Source organism: Liolophura sinensis, chromosome 6 (assembly GCF_032854445.1).
Source record: "Liolophura sinensis isolate JHLJ2023 chromosome 6, CUHK_Ljap_v2, whole genome shotgun sequence".
Classification (NCBI taxonomy): Eukaryota; Metazoa; Mollusca; class Polyplacophora; order Chitonida; family Chitonidae; genus Liolophura; species Liolophura sinensis.
In genome coordinates, this window is record NC_088300.1 from 32,636,029 (window position 1) to 32,659,886 (window position 23,858).

A 23,858-nucleotide genomic window follows, 5' to 3' on the forward strand; every position below is an offset into this window, starting at 1 on the left:
ACCTGTTTCACGTGCTTGAGTAATTTCGACCTTACGATTATAACTCAGAAAATTAAACAGTTTTAAGATTTTTTTTGCCTTGCTTAATTACGCGAACATTAAATACTCACAAACCATCTTTGAAGTATATCCGCAAAAATGAATTCCAGCGAATAATAAATACTTTACAGTATATAGGCATACGTCTGATCAGAATAAGCCTTGACTTTTTTATCTGATTGCCTATTGGCCTATACGTTCATTTTTATGTAATATTTGTTAGTTCCTTTCTATCTTCTAATATTTATAACAGCCAACAACTGAATATGCATGGTTAATAACTGTTTCATTATATACCTCTCAACAGGTTAAGCCTTATCTATGTATTTTGCACATCTTTACTTTTGATATAATGTTTGATAGTTCCTTTCTTTCCTTAAATACAACAACCAACATCTGAACATGCATCACCATGGTTTATATCTGTTTTGTTATACAATGACTATCTCTGATCAGGATAATATACTAGTACTTGTTATAGTATATGTATGTACCAACAATGAGATCATAATCAGAAATTAATCTCGAATGAAATTTAACACTTTCTCTCCCATATATACCGGAAAATCATATACATTTTCACGTTCACAAAGTTACCCATCGCTAAAGCATGATAAACTCAATGCCAGGTTATAGCAAGTGTTTAAAATATAAATAAACTCAATCTAAACCAGAAAAAAACTCTATTTTGAGTTTTCGGTTGTAAAAATTTGGACTTCTATGAATCCCTGCACTGCAAACAGATATGTGTCTGTAGTTAACCAAGTACAATAAACAATACAAGTATATCTGTTAGAGACAGAAAGTGGATGCTGGATTCGAACAGGTGACCTCAAATCAGACGAGGGCTACTGGTTAGGGTAGTTTAGATATGAAAAGGACAATAATAATGTGACTTACTGGATCCTGCATAAGGCATTGCATCAGAAGCATCCAGAGTGGTAGAAATTCTTTTGGAACCCTCGACTGTCACCAGGGGAATTGTCATGGGCTTTGCTCCTGTCAGAACAGTAAATATATGTTGACCTTCCCGTTGTGATTGGTATTGTATGCTAAAATTCAAGCCAAGCATTTTATGGAGAATAACCCTGGAAAACTACATGCAGCTTTATGCATAATTTACTTTCATGAGCTATCTGTTCAAAATACTTCATTTCAGACAAAGTTGTACCTACTTAAAGAAAGATAAGAAAAAAAAAATGCTGACAAAACACCAACCTGGCGCAGATTTCTCCCACCATAATGCTGGTTGCCATCATATTACTGAAATATTCTTGAGTACGGTGTAAAACACCAATGAAATAAATAAATAAAAGTAAATCAGAGGTCACGACTGAGGCTTGAGTGGACAAACCTTCACAGTATCAATCTGAATGTCAGTTTCTATACACAAATAAAAGAAAGGTTTACTAATTTAATTGGTGTTTTACGCTGCACTCAAGAATATTTCACGAATACGACGGCGACCAGCGTTACGTTGTGAAGAAAACATACAGAGCCAGGGAGAAACCTACAACCATAAGCAGGTTGCTGGAAGACCAGACTTGAACTCACAATGACCACAAAATGAACAAAAGGGGTGATTCCCATGCCGAACTATAGCAACATGGAATACGACTGCAGACCAACAGCTGATGGGTTGAGAGTATTTGTTTCTTCAGATCAAGTACAAACCAACAAGTCAGTATGGGGACGTGCTGCCAGTTCTAACTCAGTAGTGAAACTGTTTTTACACTGGATACAGGACTGTCATGAACAGGAATGGTAATCAACCCAAATATCACTATTGCCACCAACCAATACAAATTGTGTGGTTGTAAATATTAAACGCTTGTTGTGACGTGACTCTATTCAGAAAAAGTAATTTCTCCCCGCTAGGAACAGTTCTCTTCTCTTCGTACATTTTTTTTTCATTTTAAATCATGCTTACAACTTCTTTCTTTCTGGATTTTTTTACATTTTTTTCTGTTTCTAGTAGAATAGTTTTAAGTGGAATCATTTGTTTAAAAGTTATTAAAGCTTTTGATCTGGAATGTACGTGTTTGAATCCGTGCACGGTGAAAGAGATGCCTCACTAAAGGGGGAAAGCTTGCATATCCCAGTAAATAATAGTGCTACACTGAACCACTGTCTGCCTCATTAAAACAGGACCAACACTGTTAGGTAGAGTAAGTCATCTAGAATTTCATGAAGTTTTATTCACCAAATAATCACAAGCTACACAAAGTTGATGAAATATCAAGCAAAAATTGTATGTGATTAACAACAATTCACACATAATTTTACACGATTTTTTCACCAACTTATCACCATTTAGCAGTTCATACAGCACAGTGATTATGTATGTACATGTATTTAAGTCTACCCATAATGAGCCATAAGACTGAAGACAGGAGGCAGGCATCCCTGTATATACAAACCTAAGCACTGTTCACTTGTACCAACAATACCAGGCAATCATCTTACCTGCCAAAACAGGGCCCTGCAGTGTGACCAACTGAGCATGCTCACTGAGCCCGTGGAATATGGCTGTGATGTGAACACGGTTGTCAGTAAATGCTGCGGACAGAACCCCATGGGGTGGGTGCTGCGACAGATTCAGGTGTAGATTGCTCAGCTGGGGCACCATAGAGGACTGTAGACAATACAACAGCGGAGTGATTTCTTGGCAGTGTTTCCAATTCTCACATAACATTCAGGAAACCATGACTTTGGCCAAACAACCAGTTTATATATATATATATATGTATATATAAATAATTTGACTGGTGCTTCAAGTCATATTAAAAAATATTCAACCAGATTCAAATATTCACAAATAAAGGTGCAGTTTGGCAAGCGTAAGTGGAATAGACCGAGCAGTTACACTTGTAAGAGGCTAAAGGACAAGGGCATCAATCAGCATATACATGAAGGTCAATCTTGAGCTGATTTCAAAAAGCATTTCTGACAAAGTCTGTAAGACACATTCAGATGTCATTTTCTGGGCCCTAGCAAAAAAAAATTCAAATTATCAGTTTGACCACTTCATACATGTTACTGAAAAACAAATGTGTCCAAATTTACATTTCCAGTGCCAAAAATTAAAGGAGATTTTAAATCTTGATTTAGGTCAGAAATGTTTTTTTTGCAGTCAGCCCTGTATCAGCATGTACAAAAGTCTGATATTTACATATTGTCATATCAACCAGACACTTTCTCCACAGGTTTAGAAGACAATGTAAGAAATATTCATGACTGGGAAAAGAAAAAAGCTTTATAAGTTATTCAAGAAATTTATAAGGCAGACTGGCATTGTTCAACAGAAAAGAAATGAAATCAATTCAACTGCAAAACACTGAATGCGAGGCACTACCACTGGCAACAACCAGCACAAAGTAACAGTAAGTGAAATATTTTTGGTTTTCTTGGAAGCAAAAACAAAATTTTTACACCATGTTGATCATATACTGAACAAATGAATGGTTGGGGTTTAATGCCAAAATGGTAGTATTTCAGACTAGAAACTGATAAAACTTACGATGTAGTAGTATGGCTGAGGGGCACATTTCCCAAATGGCTCAACACCCTCAGAGTAACTCGCTCCTGGACCAACAAACTCAGGGCCATTCAGCCAGCCTTGCTTGCTGTAGGACGCTCTCTGGGGTACGTACACCCCTGGCTGGTGCATCTGCAAAATCAAAATCAAAAATCAAAATCAAAACTCAAAACTCAAAACTCAAAATCAAAAATCAAAATCAAAAATCAAAATGATGGGGTGATATTAGACACAAGTAAATCAGACTTCATAGGACACACAGAAGATGAAAATGATAACTAAATAAAATCTGTTGACCCTATTACTCTATTCTGACATGAGAAAAAATGCATACTTCACCACTCTCTTAACTGGTTTATATCGTCAAGGATTGCGTTTTTAACTCAGACATTTCTTTTTTTCAGTATCTCTACACATGACTTTAGACATTAAGAGAACAGCCGTATACATTTTGTTTTTTTTCACTCCTGCTTCATGTTATGCTTTATGAAGTGTTTTTATCGACAGTGGCCTATTTTATGTTTGGAATGCCTGGGATAAACCCCCCACAAACTTTACTATGCATGATGAGAAGAACTATCCACATACCACACAAACAGTGAGAGCACGGAAGTCTTCAAATTCCATATCTAAGTCCAGGATTGAACCGGATCCTCATGTGTCAGATGACTTGAAGTCATGCACCGTACAAGTGAGAGAAACATTTTAAACCAAAATATTAAGTCGAACAATGTCAAATAACTTACATCTCTGAGGTACTTCAGTGAACTTTGGAATGTCTTTTTTATGGTTACAATTTTCACTTGGTAATTCCCAACCTGAAACAAAGATTTGTTCTCCTTTTCAAACTCTTCAAAATGGCACTCCTTTATACAAACAGCTATGACTAGTTCATGATAGTCAGCTCAAAAAAAACCCCAGGACAGTTCACTACATCTCAGGAACTACTTTTTGTGAAGCCACATGCACATGTAACACCTACCACAGAATAAGAGAAGGGCAAATCTACAATTAACTGAGGAACGGGGGTGTTGTATCTGGAATCTATCTATCCAAACTCCTCAACTTTTGAACTGTCTCTCCAACCACTATTTTGAAACATTCTTTGATAACTATAAGGTGGAGAAATAATTTGCAGAGTTTTATGAAGCTCACATCTTAAGTGACACAAACAAATCATTTTTAGTGTCATTTTCATAATAGTTATATGCATAAATTCCACTGAAATAGTGCTTTAGGGCTTGAAAAAGGTGAAGATGAACAGTACTTTTTGTGGGACTACATCCACCACAGAGAGTAAGAGAGCGACAGGCTTACAATTAACTGAGGCAGGGGGATTGAAGGGTTTTTCCACTTCCCAGTCACACCATCATCAGTGTTGTCATCTACGGTGATGGACTGTCTGAGCAAGGTCGTCTTATTTTCACCATTCTTGTACAACTCCACAGACATCACAGTTCTAGACAAATACAGACTTTTATTTACTCATGGTCAAAAATAAAATAACAATCTTTTTTCTTTCTGATTTTCAGCACATTTTCAAATGTGAAGTTGCCACAGCTTAAACCATAATAACTGAAGCTCCCTTGTAAGTAATTCTCAGGGTTTGTACACCATAATGATTCCAAATTTCCACACTTTTTTTCAGTCCCAAAATACACATTTTCCATGCAACTTGGAATAAATATTCAACAGTTATGCTAAAGCAATTTGATTGGTTGAACTTTCTCACAAATTTGTTTTACAAATTTATTTTATTGAGTATTTTCCGCAGTAACACAGAATGAGGTAAGAAACCATATTTTTACAGACTTAATAAACAGGTACAAGTGAAAATCATCATTTAATATTCTTAAAAATGATTAGTATGGATAAAGGAGAAAGACTTTTTTTCCCAAGTTCAATTGTAGTAACTCCATTTACAGGTCTAATGCTAACTAGAATTATCTCCCTTGATGATATTTTTACCTACAAAGGCATCCTAAAATATACCATGATAGTCTCATTACATGACAAAAATTATTTTACAAGAGTTACTTGCAAATATGCTAGATCTCCTATGTGGATTACTGTGAAGTCAAATCGGAACATCAGTGTGTTGTGGTTTCCAGAAAAGAGGTTGTTCGAAATGAAAGTCATCGGTGAGTCACTTTCAATTTACAGGCTTTTCCAGGTTTTCAAGGCCCAAACGATGTCTAAATTCTGGTGTGCAGTTTCAAAAAAAGGACATGTTGTATTCCATTTACATGTACATTCTAACAGTAAAGACATGTCATTTCAAGTGGGAAAACCACACAACTGAATGGGTGTTCCAACATAAAAACCAAAACATTTCCATAAAACCTACCCAATTGTTTTTGTCGGAATGTGGTAACTCAAAGACATGTCATAATAATCGAACGTGAAGGTGGCTTCAACTTCAGGTGAGAGAGTGGCCTGTAATTAACAAATAGGCAGGTGGTGGTGTCACATTAACCTATAAATTATTTTCAGTGCATAAATCTTTTCCATTCAGTGTGTTAGCATATTAAAGTTGTAAGTAACATGGATACGGAAAAATACATATATTCTAATTTTCTTATTTTACTAATATTTTTCACCTTTCAGAATTATTACACAATTATAAAGAAATTTCCTTTCAAAACGTTTTTTATCCCACACGTTTTTGACCAAGTCAGTTTTGATACAAACACATTTATCAACTGGTTTCTAAATCACATAAAAGATGCATATTAACTTTTAATATGTGATACTTTTCCCAAAATATACGTCCTGTTTTCAAAACGGTACCTTTTTTGTTTTTTTTTTTGGGTAAAAATCATGAAATGTGATTTTACCTTGAACACCTGTTGTTGGGTATACGGCCATTTCCCCAGTAAGTTATCACTGTAGTTTGTACATGTCTCCAAGCCATGAGAGTCATCACTGCCACCACTACTATGGCCTCTGCATGAAACAACCCAGGTGACGTGTACAAGTTGTTGTTGTAGCAAATATTATCACTTGCTTAATGGGACACAGAATCGACTACGACTGGCTGACAGTGGAGATGACATTATCTGGGTTAAACGCTCCAGCTTTTGTCATTCTTACATAAATCTGCCATACCTAAAACTCAGCTTAGGCTAGGCAGTGCCTTGACTTGCTTGTCTCTTGCACCAGGCAATCAAAAACAATTTTGTATCCCTTCAAGGTTGAATATTTGATTTTTTTTGTTGATATTATCAATATTGCATTATATTATCAATATTACATTATATTATTACATCAGGGGAGGCCTCTGTGGCTCAGTTTGTTAGCGTGCTAGCGCAGTGTAATGACCCAGGAGCCTCTCACCATGTGGTTGCTGTGAGTTCAAGTCCAGCTCATGCTGACTTCCTCTCCGGCAGTAAGTGGGAAGGTCTGCCAGCAACCTGCAGATGCCTGTGGGTTTCCTCTGGGCTTCGCCCGGTTTTCTTCCACCATACTGCTGGTGGCCCTTGTATAAGTGAAATATTCTTGAGTACGGTGTAAAACACCAATCAAATAAATAAATATTACATCAGGGCTTAACATACCTTTTTACCCTTTAAAAAGTAATATAATGGTCCATATCATAGTAGATGGTTCAAGTTACAAAACTTCATTTTGATATGAATTGTAATTAAAATGTAAAATACAAGTAATTTACACGAAAAGACAACAAATAATATAACTTTGGTTATTTTGGAAGAGGGGTGGAAACAGATCTAAATGGCCAGCCATAATTTTCTGATGTGCTTGGCAACTCTTGTTAACATCAGCAGAAACAGCTGTGTTCTAAGTTATAGAAAAAAAATTGCTTCTGACTGATTGAACTGATAACATGGGAGAGCTTTTCGATGTTCTCAATGTGGGCATTTTGCTTACTTTGCACTACGATATCTCAGTTATGCAACATTATAAAGACAAAGGTATACTTTTAAACTTTTATAAGAGATACTTTATGAATGTGTACATAATATATATATATACACACATTTGGTTCAAGGTTGTCTTTTCTTTTACCATTCATGACAAAGAATGACAATACGCATAATGAATGTATTACATGGTCTAACGTCAAAAAGACTGAAAACAAAACTTTGTCCACCACATCGTATTGTAAGCTATAGTTTACTTATCTTTTAAGAATAAACAGTTTACTCTTTGATCCTAAACTTGTTGATTAATTTTTGCAAATTTGTACACTCAATACTTGTACTCACTGGATTTTGATATTGGCACAACTGACATAGGTCTTACACGTTCCATTTGGTTCTTGACATGGTAACTCTATAACAAATAAACAGTACACACGTAAATACAAGTGCTCAGTTTTACATTTCAGTTATTTACTTATTTGATTGGACATTAATACACTTTGCCATACTCAACAGTTTTTCACCTGCGTGTGCATCACAGGGAGGAAAGGGGACATATTTAGGAATGGAGGAAACCAGGGTGACCATGTGAAGAAACAACGATGCAAGTAAGAAATCAAAGACCTCAGTAGTAAACCAAGATGTCCTTAGGAAACCAAAATGCCGCTAGGAAACCAAGGAGCGTGTAAGAAACCAGGATGCTTTAGGAAACTAAAATGTCTTCAGGAAACCAGAGCCGCTAGGTAACCAGGCTGCTGCTGGGAAAAAAGGGTACCAAGGTGGCCTGAGGAAACCACTGCCTTCTACCAGGTACCTGACAAATCTCCTGACTTTTTTGCTTTGAGGATCATCTAGTGAATGCATTCATAGCACTGTATCTATATGCATTCTGAATGCACACTGCTAGCAAAAGCCTTATGAGATGTCAGCGTGGTCACACTTGGCCAGAATAAAATGCTATGTTTCAAATGCATTTTACAAATTTTTAAAAATTCTAAAAAAAGAAATTAAACTATTTTCCACGAGTGATCAGTGGTTGTTCATCTGACATATGATTCATATTAGTGCTTTTCTTTGCCTCTAACAATTAAAGCCACAATCCCTCGGGGCTTGTCAGTAATTCATGCTGATATATCTGTTCTTCCTTGTCAGAGCCCTGCTAACGGACAATGATGAATATGTGGCAATACTTCAACCATATACCATGGCGAGACAAGATGTATTAAGATAACACACGTACATGTGGGCTCCATAAGGGCTCAAGGGTTTTTAAGGTTACTTGGGTCACAAAGACTGTTTTGAGACAGCATTGTTCACAAGAAAATATAAGGTTGTGGCTTACTCGACATTGGTACTTTATCCAGGGTTATAAAGCTCAGCTTGAGGTAACACAGTTCACAAGAGACATCTGGAATGTTTACTGTCACATAATATGTGCTCTTTGTACAATGTCCTATGGGATAGACACTGTCCTGTTAAAGAAAAAAAATAGTAAAATCTGTACTTGTACATCATAAAATTTTGGTTTTTCAAACTACGCGGACTAACTAATAACAAAGAGCAGAAAAATCTTCACAAGAACATCTTGATGCAAAGTTAGGCCTAGTGCATAAAGCGCCAACAGAACATTTACCTGCAGTATGATCTTTATCATCCAAATATATTTATGTTGCCTGAAATATAGAAATTTAAAATCCTTCGAATTTCCTTGTTTCCCTTGTTATTAAGGAAATTCGTGTAGCTATTACAGCCATTGTATAGGACTTGAATTTATAATGTGACTAAAAGCTAATCCTTTGCCTGATTACAACGGTTCTAGTAATCTTGAACAGATATTTTAATGTCTCTGAAAAGTACAGGTAGGATGACTTCCTACTGCAAAAATTTGAGTTTCAGCCTTTAACTAACTCATCTTGCTATTCAAATTTTTTGGACAAATACATGTAATTGTTCTAGGAAAGCTCACCACTAGCATTGTATTTCCATGTATTGAAATATGGAATTTTGATGTGTGAAAACTTCTCAATCAATAATAATAAAGAGACTCTAATTAAAAATACTGAATTTTGAATAACTATAAGCTTTTAAGCTTCCCTTCCACAAAAAAAACAAAAAACAAAAGCCAGAACAAAAGCCAGAACAATTTCCCTAACTTCACATTGTTCAAAAAAGATGTTTTCCAACCATTTTCATTTTAGCACAGATTAATGGTACATATTTTAGTAAATTATTAATGTGCTATTTCCAAAAAACGCAGTATTATCCCCAACACTGAAAATCCTGTACTTAAGGGCCCTTAATAACCTCCTTTTCAAGGGATTGACAGCCTTTTAACAAATCTTCAGTAATTTCAAGGATTTTCAGAACCAGTAGGAGCGGTAATTAGTGTGGTTAGATGTAGTGTTGTATATGCTAACATTAGTAGTGGCTAGGAATAAATGTACCTTGAACAAAAAATTATTCAAAGATATTTAATGCTCGGCATACACTTTCGACAGTTGGTCACAGTTGCTGATGGCTTTAACTTTAAGACTGAACCGCATACATGTATGTAATAAATGGTTTACTGCTCGATTTAAGTTGCGTTTTCATTTCATACACACCAGCTATTATGACATTACGATTTATTTGAGTTCAAGCTCAACACTTAATACTATGAGTATTTGACAAGAGCTTACCTTGCAGCCTGGGTTGTCCACAGAGGCCATGTTATTATGAGGTATATGGTTGAGCAGAGAACACCAATGGGTGTCATTATCATAGGAATGAAGGCTAATATGGAATGGAGAGTCTACAAGCAAAGCAAATATTTGTCTAAATCTGTCATCTTCAAAAAAGATACACTGTACATGCAACTTACTCAAAATACACTCAAACAGAAATCTTTTGAACATGCGTAGTGAAATGTTTCTCAAGTGAAATGTTCTCTCAAATGAGGAGTTTCAGGGTCAAGCTTTTTTGTCGTTAAAGGTAAGAACAGTCCTACTGTATCAAGTCACTTTTAGCTCGTTTCGGGCTCCTGACGTCAGATGGCGCTAATCGCTTCAGCCGGAGGGGCAGGCAAAGTATAAATTCACCAGATCAAATGAGGTGACATCATCCCTAACCTGGGGACATTGTTTCCGATATGTAACCGTTACGGTTTCATTTGTGCGTGTCTTTCTGTGCATATGCCACAGTTGTGTTATACACTGTCACGTCAAATTCTAGCGTTAACATATCACAACAACCCTTTAATACATAATACTTTGTTGGTAGGCTTCCCCTGTTAGTATATATAAATGACCAATCATAGGGAAGATAGCTCTATAGTGGGGTCACATTCAAGGTAAGTAGGCTCTTCCAGGTCAAGCTCTTTTGTCGTTAAAGGTAAAAAGAGTCCTACTGTAAGTGACTGGTGAAAAACGTTATGCAACCTTCGTGAACAATAATTTACTGATCACTGTCTCACTGTGTTTGGGAGGCACAACTGACTCATCCTTCCGTTAGAAACCCAAGTTTACAAAAATTCAGCTCCTAAATTTTTTGCATTGTTTGTTCTACTCTAAATAAATTCTTGTGAAGCTTTTATCAGACACCCAATCAGTAACAGTTGCCGAACATTTTGGAAAGGTCACATGATACAGTAGGACTTTTTTACCTTTGTCAATAAAAAGAGTTTAGGATAAATCTCTGCAGGGATATGCTAAGTCTATTTTCCTTCATGGGCTCATCCTTAGTTTCCACACACATAAACTTCCCCAATATAAGTGAAGCATTTTTGATCACAGCAAAAAACAAATAATTTCAGCCTATAACTGAACTCCCAAAACACACAAAATGGCAGTTCACTTTACTATATGTACTCACTGTTATCTGTTTTTTTTTTTTTTTTTGATGAGTTGTCTCTTAGAATATATCAAAATCTTCCAAAGTTTCTTCCAAAATCTGCATCTAACTGCATGAAGTATGAAATGTGTAGGCTTACAGACCTGTATGAAAATGGGTTTCTTCAAAGCGAACAGTTAAAGGCCCAGGGGAGACAACTGTTACATCTTCATCCCTTTGGCTGTCCTCTGGGTTACCAAGGCCACAGGCACCATTTTGCTACAAAGACACATCCACTCGTGAGAATGTTATTGCGGGCTATTACCCTAATTCTTCAACCTTTTCGCATATGAAAGAGCAAATTTCAGTGTAATTTATGCACATCGAGATACATGTACCACCACTAACAATTACCTTTTAAACATTGATTCAAATACACAATACACTAACTTGTGAATTTTGTAATTTATGGTAATTTATATGAACACAGCACATCAACAATGGTGCATTCCCCCTCACGATATTTTGCTATTTTTTTTAGAAAAACAGTACCCCAACATTGCTTGTAATGATGCTGGGGGCATCATATACACTGGCATAAGCTAAAAAATATGTGAAATTCTTCACTGGTAGTTAAGTATATCAAGTTCACAAATCAACAAGGTGACATGCCAAGCCAGTGACAAGCATGTGACAAAATCTGAAATGACCACACTACATGTGTACTGAACATGGAAAAAACACACAGCCTCATCCAGAACACTAGCTGTGCTAAGTAATTATTAAATATTCTGATATCTAAAAATAGACACACACATCAAGCCAGATTTTCAAGCAGTAAGCTCAACTGCCATATTCAATTCTGGAGGTGTCAAACACCATCTTGAAACCCTCCAAAAACACACTGTTTATCTCATCTAAATGTACATGTACACATATCTTATGTTAAAATGCTTCATATCATTAACATTTAAGCAAAGGTAAATTTGAGTGAGTGCTTGGGGTTTAATGTCATACTTAACAATTTTTCAGTCATACGACGACGAGGTAAATTTGACATAGCACAGTACTAATAGTGTTCACAAACATGTACATTGTAAATAGATATAGTAGGCGTTTTGACTGGATACCCTACACCCTTATATTAAAGACACTCAGTATTCAGTATAAAATCTAGCTAAAGGCTGGTTTGTCACGCTCGGGTCAACCAGGTACATGAAGTAATCAAAACACCCAGTGACCTCTCGTTACCTGGAACGTAACAAGGCCTTTGTTCACGTGTTCGGGAACAGTTCATTTCTATAAAACATGGTAAACATTTTAACCATTTAGAGATCCGCTTACTGCGTTTACCGCAAGGTAATTAAGGTTTACTCAGTGTACATTCTGTGAGTGAACATGTATGTGCAAAATTGAAAAGCTGGTTTTCCTTTTCCTTTCCTACCAAACGTAATGTACGCACAATTCAGGTCCAAGCTGTACACTCTATCATTCATTCCTGCCTTTTCAATAATGTTTCATGAGCAAACTAGTACTGCATTACTCATGCACTGCAAGAGAACAATGTCGACTTCAGCACGCTTCTCAAGCTGTTTTAATTACACGTACCTGGCAGTTTAAGCGTGCTATAATTTTAAGGAACAAGCCCTATAGAACAGGACAGCAGAAATCTGAGTGTTATCTTGTACTCCTCATTATCTGTGTCCTGTATCTGTATCCTACTGTACACTTGCTGTCTAATGGTTTATTCCTGCTTGATAGGCTGGAAGGTCCTTGACCAGTAAGATCAATGAATCAATCTTGCTCCTGATTTTTGCTGAGGCTTTATGTCAGGGGGTTTTGTCTGACACCTGGCTGAGGGCAGTGGTTTCCTCCAGTTTCTGACTGGATTCTTCCACATGTAAAACATGACTGCCTTTGTACATGTACATAATATTACATCCTGTATTTCACCTCAAAACTGGTATGTAAAAATACACTTTAATTTCAAAAACGTATGAAGGCCTCAAATGATAATCATGACGCCAACACTTAAATTTCTGTGATATTAACTTCAAAAAAAACAAACAAAACAACAACCTTAAATGGCCTTATAAGACAGACAAACAAATCAGAATTAAGCAAAATGTGTCTGTTAATCTTAACATGAGATATTCTTCTGTACAGCATTGTACATCTCCTTACACCGCTCACATTATAACATGCCTGTGCATGTATGTGTGCATATATATCTTGCCTAATTCATGAACACACGCTCATTCGGCCTGCCCGTTTCGTCTTAATTACTGGATTCACGTAACAATAATACCCATTCATCAGAGCAACACATTTTATCCTGCATGTCTTACTGCTTAAGTAAGTAATACAAGTTTAAACCTTCTTATCCTTTATAGAGAGCAACGTATCCAATCCTTCTTATAATCCCTTAATAAAACAGCACGTTGTACCCTATTAATCCCTTGATAAGTGCAGTTTTCAAAAAGAACACCACATATAAATACAAAAACAGCATCTTTGATCCCTTTTTTTATCGCTTGATTTAAACACATTCTAACCTACAATCAGAAAACAAAGAAGCAGAAAACTGAAAAAGGCTAACTTATTTTTTTTACTACAGGTATATATATATGTGTATGTATGTATGTATGTACCTTGCTCAGTATTAACTTAAGAGGTAAGTAACTGATTACAAGGCTTACTTTACTAAGTAGGCTTAAAGACTAAGTGATGTACCTGTACAGGTACATTAATGGGGTCAAGACCCCTGGAGGCTCTTCATGTATTAAACCTTGCACTAAATACAAGTCAACCGGGAACAGGTGACCTGCAGCCACAGGTATGGTGTTTTCATGAATGACTGCTCATACTACAATACATGTACCTATTTAAAGGTTTGGAGTCCACTTCATTACACAGCGTAGTTTACATAGCTTACATCATCATATAGATCTGCATATATATTGCCCTATTCATGAATACACAATCATCCAGCCATAATTACTGGGTTCATGCAGCCAAATTCCAAGCTATTAACATGTACATTGTATTTAACCTGCTACAATAGTAGTTTTACTCCTAATGGAAATCTGTGTCTAGTTGTAAATAAGTCCTGATGTCATTTACTTGTATGTTGAACGTGGCAATGTCAAGTCAATGCCTGTTCACTGTTTGATGACATACATGTAAGCGCAGACAAAAGAATTTATTTTTCTTTTTATTTGATTGTTGTTTAATGCCCAGGCACAACAAACACACTGGATACGAATACCCGATATAATAATTGTAACTCAAGTATGCTTGTTCAAATATGTTTGTTTAAATCATTAAAACAAGCATATACCTGGCATAACACTGAAAATAATTATTGGCCACTCTTTTTTAAAATTAGTTTTAGCTTTTTATCACTGAACACAGACCTGAAATATTTATCAAATTATATTGCCAACAAAATCCTGAAAATTTGCATCCCTGTCTAAAGGCAAATTCCCTGCATTTCTTCCGCCTTGATTGCTAAGACGGAACATTACATGTACACTGAATCGCAATGTACATTTAAGTTGGACACAATAGCACAAAGATAATTGATAATTTTGAATGTGCAAAAGTGTATAAAACAACAACGACAAAATTATAATAATCTCATTATTATTATTAATCATTATGTTATGCACATGTAGTATGATGCAAAAAAAATGCAGAAATATAATGGTTATGTACCTGGCTTTAATAAAATGTCAAAAGTGTGTCACAAACTGATTTATTTATTTATTTGATTGACGTTTTACTTTGAGCTTGTACTCAAGAATTCATATTACGTGATAGCTGCTGCCTTGTGGTGGGAGGAACCCACGCTCTTAGACATGACAGTCTGCAGGCTGCTGACAGAGGCTGTTGACACACACGACCGTAACAAATTGTAGTGTTATTACAAGTATTTTAGCCATCCTGTACAAAAAGGGCAGTAAAAATTCACAACAGCAGTGACATGACATTGTCCTGGCTAAGTGAATGACTCATGTTAAAAGGCTGGGTTTCGAGAATTTGACCGACCGAAAGCCTAGCAGAAAAAACAGCGCGACTTCCAGAGCTGTTTGCCACAGCTAAAAAATGTACTAATGATACATGCACTTTTAACTGAGCCTCGAAAAAAGAAAAAATGCTGCATTATTATCATAATCATCTTACTGATTTTCCTTAAATTGACACCATACTTGATTATTTTGTAAGTTAGCAGAATACTGTAAAATGTGTTTGATATAAATTCTTATCACCTGCTTTATCATGCCTGCTGACTGATAAAAACTTTGGAGAAACTTAAATGAATAAACATCGAGCTGGAGGGAACATAACCATGAATAATGTGATTTTATTTCGCTCCTTGGTATTTACAAACACTACAGAAGAATATATCAGTTTACACAAGTTACTTTAAAGGCAAAGAAAACACTAAAATGAAGTATATATGAGATGAAAGACCAGGAAAACACTTCAACTTCTTTGAATTTTTCCAAGTGAAAGCAACATGTAAAACATATTTTCTTACCGCTGTTTGTCTTTAATTTATAGTTGTAAGTGTAATGGAAATTACTGTATTTCTGGTGAAATCTGTATGCCCCCTCAATTGGTTTTTCCATTCTGCTATTGACTTTGATTATGATTCTTTGTCTTCTGCACAAATCATGAAACAGGTGTTACTTTACACTACATTTTGACAGTTTATTTCAATGGGAAAAGGTTCCCTATTTCAACAGCCATGGAAGCCAGTGTGTGTATACTGTTTCTTTAGTGTCTACTATAGGAGCTATTGAGTTGATGGGTCATACACTTACTCCACTACATGCCCCAACAAAGGATGAAATGGTAGGAATTAAATCCATGTCCATGTAGTGAGAAGAGGATTTCTATGCCTATAGGCCCAATAAACATTGGGTCTCACAAGTCCACGCAGATATCGATGAGACTTGAGGAAGCTTTCGCAAAATACCGCAGCCAAAAGATGTGATTTTATGTTAGGTGCCAACAGCGTCATTGAGTCGACAGAGACATGTGTATTTAATCTAGCAACTACTGTAAAATAATGTCTTTTATATACGTTAACTTGCGCCTCTCTTACTGATATCCGACATCTGCGTGAACTGTCGAGATCACTGAAACGCCGATTGGGCTTATTGATATTGTTTGTTTTTTTTGTTCTAAGTCTAAAGAGCTACATGTAAGTTACCTGCTCAATTTCGATAGCTTTCCTCTGCCTTACATATGTACACTAATGTACAAATGGAGGCCTACCGTAGTTTACATTCACTGTACTGTACAGACTGCAGCCTATATAAGTTATAACTAAATCAGGATGATCTCATACCGTAGGCCTACCAGCAGGATATCAAGAGTGTCGGACTCGGAGATCAAAAATAGCCGGCATGGTGACAGTTAGTGCACACGGCATCTCCGCATGATTCACCTGCCCTGTCTACAGATATAGAATGATAGAGCAGGGATAATGCCGACAAAACCTACCTGGTCTTCCGTTAGGTCTGTTCTTGGGCTTCGCGGGCGGGGACATACAAAACGGACATGGCTGTGGACTAGAGGTACGATTAAAATAACAATCAGACAGCCCCGCAGCCTCCCAAAGTCCCTCATCACACCCATCAAGACTAGGGTTTATCGAGACGGTACGGGAAAGGTGCAAAAATGCCGCTTTCTTACATGGCGGAAATGAAACCAGCTTCTTATACGCGCATGCGTACAGTTGGTTCACGCGAACCTTTGTCACGCACCAGTGATTTTGAATTGTCAGGCGGCTCCAGGGTAATTTCAGTACCGTGTCACAAAAGATCACTCATTGCACAGTTAATCTTAATACCTGACAACGTTAATGAAGTCGTTGTATTTCAAAAGACTGAGTCTTCCACTTTTAAAATAAACTCTTGAACTCTTGAGAATGAACTTGAAGGAGGCATATGAATGAATGAATGATTATGGCTTTACGCCACATCGGCAATATTTCAGCCATATCGTGGCGACATAAGTAGCATATAGGCCTCGGTCTGTATACGTGTAGCCCTACTAGGTCAACGATTTGACATGGCGATATTATTCAATGCGATAAATACACGAGGGTTTACACGACACAGCCCCATCATTAGACACAACTGCAAAGCAAAGTCCCATCAATTCTGGACACTAAGGCGATATTTACTTAAAAGAGAATGATGCCCACTATAAAATTGTAAAATTTAAGAACCTTTAGCTGACGGCCTTTCACGGCATAGGCCACTCATGCATGAGGCTATGACTTGTGACACTGATCGAAATCATAACACAATTAACACACATGATCTAACAAATGCTATAGGTAAAGCGCCCCCCTTCCCCCCACCTCCTCAGGGGGCGCAATTGATTCAGAATGCAAATAAGTATAAGTAACAACGTGAAAATTGAAATTATCCCTTTCGTAAACTCGGAGTGACAGGAAACCGTTAGCCCAAACTGTCATCTTCATAGGCGAAATAAATATCCATCCTTAAGGTTGTGACGAAGAAGCCCTATACCACACATTTTGGCACAAATTTAGATGCCGGATCATCTCCATACTTCACACGTATATATTCTCACCTTCCGTTGAAATGTCGATACGCGCTGTGTGAGTTGTGAAATATTTACTCTAGTAGCGCATGAGGATAAACTGAACAATGTTTATAACACATTGGCCAGAGTAATCTCGCCTGTTGATAGCGAGGTGGAGAGGTCGAGGAAAGGATCCCCCCCCCGGACATCCCCCCGCCCCAGACATTTTTCCCTCTGGACATTCCCCCACCCAGGATATTTCCCTCTCCCTATACGTGAATATATCTGATAAAATCTTCTGTGGTCCGTCCTCCATTTTCCATAGTTAGAGTGGATCTTAATCATTATAACATTAACAAACTGGAACGTTTTGGCAAATTTGCAGCAGTTTTTTTTCCATGTGTGGCGTTCAATTCAATTAAGTCAACACTTTGTAAGACAATCAGTCGGTACAACGTAGGTCTTATATGGGAAAATTACAATAGACAAAATAAACGGAATTCTTATTCATGATAAATAGATGTTTTATTATTTGCAACACCAGGCAGGAGATTATTGTCTCTGAAGCAATGCAAATAAAATGACTGTAGCCAGTATACCTGGCTTTTTGGGTGTAAAGATTAATGACTTAACACAGCTTAGTCCAAATTCTAGAGAACACAGGTCTATTTATAAGCTTTTATCACAATACTGTTTTGTTACTGCATTATTACGGCAAGTTCCACTTCGATTATCAACATAATATCTTCTCCATATGAAGACAACTATCTGAATTTTGTGAATATATATATATATATATATATATATATATATATATATATATATATATATATATATATATATATATAAAACCCAACTGTTTTGACCCCCCTGACAAGCTTCAGAGGCCTTAAAATCTTCACCTTATGAAGATAAATACCTGAATTTTGTGAATATGTAAAAAAAAATCGCTTATTTTGACCCCCTGGGCTATTCATTACTCACTTAGAAGATCATATTTATATTTCCCACTAGAAAAACGTCCGGAGGAGAAAATGTCCAGAGGGGAAAATTTCTGGGAGATGGGGCAGAGGGGAAAACTTCCGGGGGGGGGGGGTGTTGAGGGGTTGGGCGGAAGACCTACATGCAGTGAGGTCGTGCATAGGCAAGCGGAACGACTATCCCAGTGAATTATAGATGAGGGTTGATCCAGGGGCTCGCCAGGTTCTGGAAGCTCTGAGATTCCAGACGTCCGAAGGAAACATGTTGTAAATGCGTTTTCCACCAATTAAAGTAAATACAAACAGATGTACGGATACTTTAACGTGAAAATATTGAACATTTGTGTGCTGAGATGGAGATCATTTAAACGGGGAGCTAGAAGCATCCACAAAATCGCAAAAGGGGAATTCCTATCTAGCATTATGTTAAAAACCTAGGTGAACTCGATATTTATATTCTTGCGTTCTTTGTGAGAAAAAACATGCAGGCATGGCTTCATAAAACATTAGTATCGACCGTAAGTATTATTGCCTTGCTAAAATTATGCATAAAATATGGCAAATACAGCACTGAGTTTTGATGGGGTTTCTGGATGGAGAGGCCTTCTATCCAGGAGGTTTATTTAAATTATTAATATTTATTTAAATTGCAAGATATTATAGTTCTCCAAGATGTAGAAAATAAGAGGCACTATCAGCATATTAATTTACCATCTTCAAGTCTCTTTTTCAATTCTCTCAGGTTCTGGTCAAGAATGCGATACTTCCTCCGCTTTGGGGTGACAGTGGCTCCATGCTGCAACTGGACAATTTTCATTTCTCTCACGGCCTGTTCTCTTTTAATTATATGAATACAGATGGTTCAAGACTGTTATATCCCATACCCCGTCCGATCCAGTATTCGGTTATATAGTCCATACATCGTGACATTTGTCTGGGTGATGGAGCTTCAGATATGGCATGCATCCACACTTCTTCAATTTCATCTGTGGGAACGAAGGGTAAGACAGCTGCTTTTCGTCAGTAAATTAAAGTGTTGACAGAAATGTACTCATGCTAAGTTGCTGGATTTACACCACCCATGGACAAACCTTTCACTACATGTTGACTCTACTCAGTCAGTGAACTGACACATCGCCAATGTGTACCAGGGGCCACCCAGACGGTAAAAGTGGAAGTTTTGAGATGGGGAAAGTTGGGCATAAACCATTAAAAAGAGTGAAGAAAGCAATGAATGTTCAGTGTGGTTTATTTTTTTTTGTACCGTTGGGTCCAAAAGTGTGTGAGAGGAGGTGTGAACATATGCCCCCCCCCCCCCCCCCCCCCCCCCCACCGTTTTGAAATTGCTGCCCCCTGGTACTTTCCTTCAGATCTAAGGAAGGTGGACAGGCTTATATATTACTATTACAGTCTTACCGATAAACGCGTTGTTAAAACTAGCTCATCTGCATACTAGTAGGCACATATGTATAGATCTATAATCATATTCATACGAAGACAGGTCAATTAACTTACAGGTCTGCCAAAAGTTGAGAACAATTTATAGGGATTCCGTGGGTATAACCACATTTTTATGAACAGCGCGATACATCCCAAGAATTGTGTATCCTTAACTGTGTGTAGCGGAAAAGGGGAAAGCTCTGTCTCCCTTAACGCTATGATGTAGCGGTCATGGGTTTTTGTAAAACAATTAATGAAGGAATTTCATCTGTTCAAGCTCTGGGAGGAATAGTAGTACAGAGAATGGAAAAATCCCAAGTGGAGATATTCATGTACGGAGAGAGTATTTGAGTGTCTTTATTAATATGATAAAAGACAACAGTGTAATAATTGGCTAATGGTCGCATGCACGTAACTGGTGGAATACAGTCTTTGTTAGTTTACCTCTGGGTTTTACTTCAACTGATCACGTAAACGCTTAAATAGTAACAAATCACCTTTAGCACCATGGCATAAGTGGATTTTATGGGGGGAGGGGGGGGGGATACAGTGATCTTAATTATAATTATATAGGCGTCACTGATCTATTTGTTTAAAATGCTGTAATGTCATTACATTTAACGTTCAATAACATTAAAACATTGCAGAGGGACCTCGCCTCAAGTATGCTTAGCTCACCTGCAGAATATTTGAGTTCACGAGAATCCACATAAATGACGCCTCAGTTTTTGCAAAAACAGTTCAATGTCTTTCCAAATTGACTGCACATTTTATAGAGAGCTTTTATTAGCAAGCTTTGTGGTACAACTTACTGATTTGGCAACATAAATCGAACTTTGTGGATTTATGCATTTTGGGGGAATCAAATGAAGTTGTGGTGTATTAACGTGACGATTAAAAAATAGAATAGCTTGAAAAAAAGAGACATAACTAATGTTCTTTAAAATGTGTCTCCAGAGTGTACACATGACGCGATCGAACACCTTGATGTTGCGGAAGTTGTTGTTGTCATGTTTAGCTTTTGTATACAGGAGCTTAAATATAGTTCGTGCAGACAAATATTTTTCAGAACTTTGTCGGCTCTAAGGCTCGGAAAGCTATCAAGTACCTTTTTCACTTTGGGGTTTCTCTGTCGGTTTTTGTCGCGTCCAATATCAGTTACAAGGTGTATATATATGTTGTAAACAATCTATATATGTCATGGAGAATATCAATAGACCGATATCAATACATTCCCATACTGGAATGTTCCTTGCCCGGGTTAAAGTGCTGTCGTGTTTTAATCGGTTTGCTGTATGTTATGTACAGCTTGTGATTATTGATCCTCCCGTTTAAATATTCTATAGGCAAACTCCTATTAATTACCCAAGCAAGACGCAGCATTCTGAATTCTTCATGTGCTTATATCTTTTAGGAAGTTGAAGCCAAGGCATAGCCTGGCGTCGTTGCATTCAAATGTCACCATGGAAGCCATAACCTTTTATCTAAACGGCGATACCACACAACGGAAACGTCAGAGACATGCGAGAAGACTGTCCATACCACGGCAGGATGTAAAGATCAACCCACACAATACATAATTATATGCAAAAACAACATACATACACCAACAACAGTCCTGGGATACTTCAGTCACTCATGGTACATTGAATGGGTGCAGTATGAGACGGTAACCTTGGAGATATTCATCCAGCCAATATGCACGTGGAATGGAACGAATCTGCTGGCATTTAAAACAAGACCAATGTGTATGACAACATAGAGACCTTCTGGATTCGAGGGTTTTCGATCTGAAAATGTTAAAAGAAATGATAAGAGAAAGGTTATGGCCATTGTTGGTGGCTGCTAACATCTTAGTTGTTGAAGGTAAGTATTTCATGACCATTAACAAAACATAGCACATTGCCGTGTTCAGGTATTAAAATTAAGTTAACAGAAACAAAGTTCAAAAACTTGAAACTGTAATTTTAGGAACCAGTCAAGAGGCTGTTTCAAAAATTAAAGTACCTATAGACAGAGTTCTTGATTTAATAAACATGCCAAGCATTTTAAATGATCCAGAGGTTAGCAATACGGTGCCGAATTATTCCAACATGCGAAGGATCCCGCGAATTTCTTACCAATATAATGAACCAATCGCTTCCAAGATATTTAATTATGCGAAAGCATAAAGATTTTGAGATGTCTGATTATACTTCTGGTCGGTACAGTTGTGACTGTGATTCGTCAAACTGTACTTACCATCCTTACTTGTAAACATGTCAGTACTGGTAACCTCTAAACCTCTTTTAAAAAACACGAGTCCTTTCTCAAACAGAGAAGTATAACCATGCATTCCCGTCATATTCATATATCACAACTTTACTGGATTCCAAATATGCATAAATTCCCATACAAAGCTCGCGGAGTCGAGAAACTATACTACCAACCTTGTATCTACCGTCTTAACAAAGGCACTGCGAGAAGTACAGTCATTTTGGAAAAAGTACTGTTGTGGAATTGCCAAAACATTCTGGCGTGAACTGTGTGTAGTATAAGGAAATCTCTACTTGGGATATCTCCACTGTGTATACTACAATTTCTCACACAGATTTAATTGACAGCACTTCATTACTAATTTTATCGACATTTTAATAAAACTGATCTCCGCTGCATGAACGTCAAAGGCAACAGAGCCTTCTTCAGCTCTGCTACGCGCAAGGGATCCATGGGATGTTTCGTTGTTCATCGAGTTGCTTGAATTTCTTTTTAATAACGTCTATGTGAAATTCGGGAAACCCATATATCAACAGTGTATTTCTGCGCAAGTTTTTTTGAGCGGGACCCATAACTCACTCTTATGTTCTTCTTATCTGTATACACAATTCGAGCAATATTTCTCTGTTTTTGTCTTCTCCGTTTCTACATAAATTATCTCTTAGGGAGCTATTTTGGGATGGAAAAGTTTCATTCGAAACGTAAATCTTGGTGTCAAAACAGCCATGAACCTAAGTGGACACTCCGGTTCAATAGTCGCAAGGCCAGTTCTGAAAACAACGTTCAACACAAACGAACTGGAAAAGTATATAGAGTAGTAATTAGGACGGATTCATGTAAAGAGATACAGTCTGCAGTCAGTTTTCATTGAAAATGTTTAAAGCGAACGAATTGAGTCAGTATACGAATTGCGTTGTTGATAATTCAAAACTGTATCTCAGTTGTGCTTTGGCTGCAACTGTCACTTTTAAAATATAGCATAAAAGTAACGATGAATATGAATACTGTCCCTATCCCCGAAAGGGCAAGGTGCCAGTGATTCTGGACATTCCGGCCAAGTTTACTTGCAGGAGAACTGTACTCATTACAAAAGGGTCCGTTTCAACTACGCAGGAAATTGACCCACTTTGGTGCAGCAGTGAGGTGTAATTTTTTCATGCAGAAATACAAGTAAAACTTTCTTGAATATGAATTACAAAGCAAAATCATTTCCACATACTTGGTGTCATGTAAGCTATAACGAAGTATCGTGTTGGTCCACGGAATCATATTTTTATAAATGGACAAAAAAAAAAGGAAGAAAAGAAATTTGGAAGTTCAGAGGAATTCACCATATATTCACCGTAATAT

At 37.1% G+C, this 23,858-nt stretch overlaps 1 protein-coding gene across 1 annotated transcript; it reads right to left on the reverse strand.

Annotated features, from left to right (window-relative positions):
* Positions 1-1,366: 1,366 nt before the first annotated feature.
* LOC135467105 (uncharacterized) lies at positions 1,367-16,963 on the reverse strand. Its single transcript, XM_064744866.1, has 12 exons — positions 16,780-16,963; positions 11,430-11,544; positions 10,137-10,249; positions 8,801-8,930; positions 7,804-7,870; positions 6,415-6,523; positions 5,925-6,013; positions 4,895-5,036; positions 4,324-4,395; positions 3,560-3,709; positions 2,506-2,674; positions 1,367-1,422 (listed from the first exon to the last, which is right to left on the reverse strand). The coding sequence occupies exons 1-12, from the start codon at positions 16,912-16,914 to the stop codon at positions 1,367-1,369; spliced, it is 1,347 nt and encodes a 448-aa protein (XP_064600936.1). The 5' UTR covers positions 16,915-16,963.
* Positions 16,964-23,858: the final 6,895 nt, after the last annotated feature.

Excerpts from the sequence above, each read along its gene's own strand:
- LOC135467105 (XM_064744866.1), bottom strand. The coding sequence starts at position 16,914 with ATGGGTGTGATGAGGGACTTTGGGAGGCTGCGGGGCTGTCTGATTGTT. Across the intron at positions 4,396-4,894 it reads TCCCCCTGCCTCAGTTAATT|GTTGGGAATTACCAAGTGAA; the intron begins GTAAGCCTGTCG and ends TCTTTGTTTCAG. Across the intron at positions 2,675-3,559 it reads CTCAGCCATACTACTACATC|TCCTCTATGGTGCCCCAGCT; the intron begins GTAAGTTTTATC and ends TATTGTCTACAG.